This window comes from Nannobrachium achirus (genome assembly GCF_963921795.1).
Source record: "Nannobrachium achirus genome assembly, chromosome: 24".
Taxonomy (NCBI): domain Eukaryota; kingdom Metazoa; phylum Chordata; class Actinopteri; order Myctophiformes; family Myctophidae; genus Nannobrachium; species Nannobrachium achirus.
In genome coordinates, this window is record NC_137831.1 from 442567 (window position 1) to 450404 (window position 7838).

General features: G+C 33.8%; 1 protein-coding gene across 1 annotated transcript in view; it reads left to right on the forward strand.

Moving 5' to 3' along the window:
• Positions 1-7838, forward strand: part of xdh (xanthine dehydrogenase) — a 72897-nt gene that overhangs the window by 55869 nt on the left and 9190 nt on the right. The window contains exons 30-32 of the mRNA XM_080720846.1: positions 5898-5972; positions 7040-7092; positions 7722-7836. Coding sequence (XP_080576972.1) covers positions 5898-5972; positions 7040-7092; positions 7722-7836 — 243 coding nt within the window. The remainder of the gene's footprint in view (positions 1-5897; positions 5973-7039; positions 7093-7721; positions 7837-7838) is intronic.

Sequence of the window (7838 nt, forward strand, 5' to 3'; positions counted from 1 at the left end):
TCCCAATGTCGTTCCCCGCCAGGCCCGATAGTCCCGAGAATTTGCTTTTATATAATGTAATGTTTAATTACACTCTCCCCCAGCTCGTGACAAATTTTTATCCTTTTATCTTACAGAGAACCTAAAATATCACACATCAAAGTAAGTGTGTTTGAAAAAAAGACTGTAATAATGTATAAATTGCAATACAAATGCATATAAATCTCCCCATAACCCACAGTGAACTGGCACAGTGACGCATTTTGCGCACACAAGGCTGGCGGAAAAAAAGAGAAGAAAAAAAAAGTGTGAGAACAGCTGTGTGTGTGTGTGTGTGTGTGTGTGTGTGTGTGTGTGTGTGTGTGTGTGTGTGTGTGTGTGTGTGTGTGTGTGTGTGTGTGTGTGTGTGTGTGAACATCTCTTAGCTGGCTGGTGGTCCACGGACCACTGTCTGTTTCAGTGGTCCCCCTGTCCTGATCAGCACAGTGCTATCAGAGTCTCTGATTCAGAGATCTGTCTCTCTCTCTCTCTCTCTCTCTCTCTCTAGATACAAAATAATTATCGCCAATTCGCCATATAAATGCTTCTAAAACATACCTGAGAATGATGATGGTTGATTAGAATCCACAGGTTATAATCCATATATCCAGGCTATAATATATTGTTTTGTAATGGTCCACAAGCAGCCAAGCAGGCCATTGGCGCCAGGCGGTCCTTTGCAAAGGGGGGTCCCTGGTCGGCTTTCTAACAGGGGGTCCGCGGGCCCAACGCTTCGCTCCGCAGAGCAGTGGGAACACGATAATCAACTCTTACAAAATCAATCAATAAAACTGCCCGATTACATAAAGTTCACGACGCGATCCAGTTGAGTCAGAGACAAGTGAAGTGGTCCCTGGAAGGGGGTCCGTCCTCTCATTACCCTGCCTGGTCTCCAGCCAACACTTCTCACGGACCACCACCAAAACTCCCACGCTCCCCCACCACGCTCCTCCCAAAAAGCAAGAGATCAACTAGTGTCGTTACTAACGAGCAAAGACGCAGAGGAGCTGTTTAGCAGGGCAGTGCAGAGGATTTTTTTAGGGGCAGGGGGAGACATTTTTCCAACATGTCCTAGAATGTGAAAATAGCAGATCTACAAGCTCGACTTTGATTGATTGATTGAAGACTTTATTAGAAGTTTGCATAGGAAAAGGTACAGTTTCATGACGGTACAGTTCACTGGTACAAGGTCTACTAAAAGGAGATCCATGAAAAGACTAAGCTTATTTCCACTGGAAACCATTGAAGTATCTCATATAAAATTGAATGACAAGCTCTCAATGTGTCACAGTCTCAGAGCGATGTGTTGAGCTTGTAGAGCTTGTAGATCTGCTATTTTCACATTCTAGGACATGTTAGAAAAAAGACTCATGCCCCCTTTTATGTCTATTTGTGTGTGTTTACCTGTACAGAGCAAAAGACAACCAGCAGACACACAGAGACAGAGAGAAAGCGCCCCCAAGTGGGGGCTCACAGAAATACTCACAGAAATACTGCAATATAGTATGTGAGTTTTTTGGTCAGATATAGCCAATAAAAATATTTTTCTCTGCATTTTTCTAAACAGAAAATTCTAAAAATAAATCCTATTACATAATTACATTAGTACACTTATCTGATAATGCCTGAAGCCATAAAGACACATCTCAAGTGAGTTATCCACTTGAAAACAGATCATTCACAAAAAGGTCAATAACTCCAATTATTTTGAATTTCCACCTGGATTTTGAAAAAACAAGGGGTTTGAAATGGCCAAAACTCTAGATTGCTACATCGTACATACAAAAAAATATTTTTTGGAGAGACTAGAGGATGTCCTCTTTTAATCCATGCACTGTATGACATTTTCGTGCAAACAGGGAATTTAGGAAAAATGTCTAAATATGAAGAAAATGCTTAAACAAAATGGCAGGGGAGCCTACAGTGAATGTTAAAATGGCGGTCAATGTGTTAAACATTGTGTTGTGTATTATAAAACATGGTGTTATATTTACAGTATATTTTATGTATTCTCTCCAGAATGCCTGTGAGATCTATTTAAACATTGTGTTGTGTATTATAAAACATGGTGTTATATTTACAGTATATTTTATGTATTCTCTCCAGAATGCCTGTGAGATCTATTTAAACATTGTGTTGTGTATTATAAAACATGGTGTTATATTTACAGTATATTTTATGTATTCTCTCCAGAATGCCTGTGAGATCTATTTAAACATTGTGTTGTGTATTATAAAACATGGTGTTATATTTACAGTATATTTTATGTATTCTCTCCAGAATGCCTGTGAGATCTATTTAAACATTGTGTTGTGTATTATAAAACATGGTGTTATATTTACAGTATATTTTATAATATATTCTCTCCAGAATGCCTGTGAGATCTATTTAAACATTGTGTTGTGTATTATAAAACATGGTGTTATATTTACAGTATATTTTATGTATTCTCTCCAGAATGCCTGTGAGATCTATTTAAACATTGTGTTGTGTATTATAAAACATGGTGTTATATTTACAGTATATTTTATATATTCTCTCCAGAATGCCTGTGAGATCTATTTAAACATTGTGTTGTGTATTATAAAACATGGTGTTATATTTACAGTATATTTTATATATGGGTGGGTGACGTGACGTAACGTTTTCGCTGTCCTCGGTGTCAAACATGTATAAATAAAAAATATATTTGTCAAAAACCTTCTGAATATTGTGCAGGACATTAAGCTTTATGTGAACTTACTCAAGATTAAAACATTTCATTCCTCATTTCTTCAGAATCTTCAACCAAACATGGCAAAACTCATATGGTGTGACTGTCCTGACCTTGTTTCTCAAAGTGGGAACTTGAATAAAACTAAGAAAAAGAATTGCTAAAAATCATTTGAAAATGAATTTAGGCTAAAAAAAATGTCTATTTTGAGCCTATATCTTTTCAAAGTCAAAGCATAATGTTTTCAGTCATTTCTGATCAAAAACATTTTGTCCCCCAACCCAAAATCATTTGGTGTGACACTAGTTTGGAAAAATTAAACAGGCAATTATTTGGACACCTATTGGCTAGAGAGGTCCTTCTTCTGTAAGGCTATTCAGCACTCCCAGCACAACTGCAAGACAGGTGTCTGAGGTGAGTTATGATTTTAACATTTTCATGAAATGCCATCTTGTTGAAACGTTCACAAACTCACCATTCTGGATGTCTTTTGGTGTGACACCTTTTCTTTAAAAAAAGCTTAAGTTATTTGAAGTTTTGGTCATATTTCCATGTAGATCTAGGCTGCTTTGTTATAGCTAGCATGCTGTTAGCATGCTAATGTGTACATAGTAGCCTCAAGGTAAACCTAAATGCAGAAAACAGTAATATGGTGTGACACTTAATCATATGGTGTGACAGGTCTGCTTGTCACGCCATATGACTTGATTGTCACACCATATGATTTATACTGTATTTAACTACAGATATAACAATAAATAACAAAGTTCCATGTTTCTTTTGTACATTTAAACATTTGTTTTAAACATTTTTACATAAAATGTAATTTAGCTTCATTCAGTGATACTTCAAATTCATCAGACAGAGCAGAAACCCCTTCACAGAAACCTTAACATATTGTTTCAATCTAAACAATATTTTCTCTTTGTCTTAAACTATACATTCCATTTTCTTTTGTCAGCTGGGAAATGACAAGTGCTGAGAGAACGAGAAAGTACAGGGAGAAACTAAACAATGACCCAGCAAGGAGAGAGGAGCCAAAGGGGCGAGACTGCATTTTCTAAGAAGAGCAGGAGGTTGTCTGTGGCATAGCAGAACCACAACAAGGCAGCCGGTTTGCTACCCTCACCAAATACGACTGGCTGATGTACAATACAGTCTAAATGTATAATCTAATCTGATCTAATACTTTTGTACTTTCACTCACTGGACTGGACAGTGGACAGTGTTAAGGTAGGACCCGAGACAAAACTAGCGAAAATAGCTGATCTACAAGCGCTCAACACGTTGTGCTTGTAGATCAGCTATTTTTGGAGTTGCGCAACCCAGCACTCTTTAGCTAGTGGAGATGTGGTGTAATGTCATGATTCCTAATTACATTTGTTCAACACAAAATGCTGTGTTCAAGTTCAGGAGACTTCGGAAAAAAGCAATTTACCTGAATGCTGAGTTCTGTTTCCACTAATTGGTGTTAATAAAATGTTGCCTTGGCTCCAAGTGTGGCTATGCGCCTTATTGTCTCTTTAGGATCCTTCTGCCGTGGGCCGACAGAAGACTTAGGTGTGTGTAGCATTCCTGTGCACATCCTCATCATCCATCTACTACTACAATTCTTTCTTATCCCATGTTAAAGCCCTACAATAATATCCTGTTCAGAAATATTAAGGCCATGTTATCCTGGGTAATTGTTTAATCAATCAGTAAAGTTCAGTACTCACTAATAGGTAGGTTAAACACAGTTTGTTTTGACACATGAAGATATGATCATACGGTGTGACACTAAATCATTTGGTGTGACATTCCAAATAGTGAAAAATCATACCTTTATTAATGATTAAACCAAAAAAATGTTTATGCATTACATAGAGAATATTATCAGGAAGAGTCACAAATATTTGTGTAATTTTAGAGAAAGTTTTGACAGAATACATTTAAAATATGTTGTAAGATCATGAACATGGGCCTCACACAGAGTGTCGATTATGAAAAAAACATACAGATATAATTAATTTTCAAAAAACTATAGTGGATCACTGGTTAGTTATGATAAAGGACTTTGATAAAGTGAGTAACTTAAGAAAGATGTACTCCATTTTCATTTTATGAACAATTATTTTCATGTCACACCATATGACGATTTTAGGCACAAGTACAACAAACTGCTGAATAAAGTCTGATTCCAATAAAATATCTAAAAACAGAATGTATTTCCATAAGGTTGAGAGTGAGTAGAACAAAAGTAAATAACTTTTATGCCTGCAATTTAAAGTTTTTTTAAAAACACATTTTTTGGGGCGTCACGTCACTGACCCATATTCTCTCCAGAATGCCTGTGAGATCTATTTAAACATTGTGTTGTGTATTATAAAACATGGTGTTATATTTACAGTATATTTTATGTATTCTCTCCAGAATGCCTGTGAGATCTATTTAAACAATGTGTTGTGTATTATAAAACATGGTGTATATTGGTGTTATCATAATAACATGGTGTTATATTTACAGTATATTTTATATATTCTCTCCAGAATGCCTGTGAGATCTATTTAAACATTGTGTTGTGTATTATAAAACATGGTGTATATTGGTGTTATCATAATAACATGGTGTTATATTTACAGTATATTTTATATATTCTCTCCAGAATGCCTGTGAGATCTATTTAAACATTGTGTTGTGTATTATAAAACATTGTGTTGTGTATTATAAAACATGGTGTTATATTTACAGTATATTTTATATATTCTCTCCAGAATGCCTGTGAGATCTATTTAAACATTGTGTTGTGTATTATAAAACATGGTGTTATATATACAGTATATTTTATGTATTCTCTCCAGAATGCCTGTGAGATCTATTTTAAACATGTTGTAATGTAATGTAATGTAATGTAATGTATGTTATTATAATACATGGTGTGATATTTACAGTATATTTTATGTATTCTCTCCAGAATGCCTGTGAGATCTATTTTAAACATTGTGTTGTGTATTAAACAGAGTAACCCTAACCCTAACCCTAACAGAATGCCTGTGAGATCTATTTAAACATTGTGTTGTGTATTATAAAACATGGTGTATATTGGTGTTATCATAATAATGTGTTGTGTATTATAAAACATGGTGTATATTGGTGTTATCATAATAACATGGTGTTATATTTACAGAATGCCTGTGAGATCCTGAACAAACGTCTGGAACCCTACAAGACCAGGAACCCCAAGGGATCATGGGAAGACTGGGTGAGTTCAAAGGTCATCCAGTAGGTATGAGTCCTACTGGATCTCCCACTCAGTTTGTTCTCTCTGATGATCAGTTTATTTATTATTTATTATTTATTCTCCTCCCATCCCGGATTCTGTTGTTCTCTGATGATCAGTTTATTTATTATTTATTATTTAGTCTCCTCCCATCCTGGATTCCCTCTCCTGACGGACAGTTGTGTTCCTGTGGATCACAGACTGTAAAAAATAAATAAATGGAAATGTGACGCCATTGGTTTCTACTGACAGAGTGACAGCAGATTCTTTCTATATCCAGTCCAGATATTAATCCAGTGAATGTAATGTAATGTAATGTAATGTAATGTTAATCCAGTGATTGATATTAGCTGGAGGGAGGGTCAAATTAATGTGACCTTATTACCCGGCTTGTTTGAATGCTTGATCCTGATTGGTCAATCGCTGATATCAGAGGTCTGTTATTTCTGGATAACAGACCGCTCTGCTCTATATATATAACATATTAACATATATAACATATATATAACATATATAACATATTAACATATATAACATATTAACATATATAACATATTAACATACAACATCCCCATATATAACATATTAACATATATAACATAATACATATATAACATATTAACACATATAATATATTAATTTATATAACATATTAACATCCCCATATATAACATATTAACATATATAACATCCCCATATATAACATATATAACATATTAACATATATAACATCCCCAACATATATAACATCCCTTCAGCCTGATAACTCCCCTCAGCTAGCGCCTCGGGGAGTTATCAGTCCGTCGGGATGTTATGTTATGTATGGACAACCCCCAAGGAGCCAGTATTTATCCCTTACATATTTTACTAAACGCATATCATGATGATTAAAAAACAAAACAAACTCATGGACTTAACAGGAATGTGTGTGTGTGTGTGTGTGTGTGTGTGTGTGTGTGTGTGTGTGTGTGTGTGTGTGTGTGTGTGTGTGTGTGTGTGTGCGTGCGTGCGTGCGTGCGTGCGTGCGTGCGTGTTTGTGTGTTCTCCAGGTGAAAGCAGCGTACTTTGACAGAGTCAACCTTTCTGCCAACGGATTCTACAAGTATGTTAATGTTATACTTTATATTGTTTTATTATATTTATATATTTATATATTTATATATTTATATGTTGTTTTATTATATTTATATACTTTATATTGTTTTATTATATTTATATATTTTAGATTGTTTTATTATATTTATATATTTATATATTTTAGATGTTTTATTATATTTATATATTTATATATGTTATATTGTTTTGTTATATTTATATACTTTATATTGTTTTATTATATTTATATACTTTATATTGTTTTATTATATTTATATACTTTATATTGTTATTATATTTATATATTTTATATTGTTTCATTATATTTATATATTTTATATTGTTTCTCCAGGACTCCAGATCTGGGTTACATTATGTTATTATATTATATAGATATTAAGTATATGTTATATATTATATAGATATTAAGTATATATAGTTATAGTTATAGTATAATAGTTATAGATATTAAGTATATTATTATGTTATTATATTATATAGATATTAAGTATATGTTATATATTATATAGATATTAAGTATATATAGTTATAGTTATAGTATAATAGTTATAGATATTAAGTATATTATTATATTATTATATTATATAGATATTAAGTATATTATTGTTTCTCCAGGACTCCAGATCTGGGTTATGACTTTGAGACAAACTCTGGACGTCCCTTTAACTACTTCTCTTACGGAGTGGCCTGTTCTGAGGTGGAGATAGACTGTCTTACTGGAGCTAATAAGGT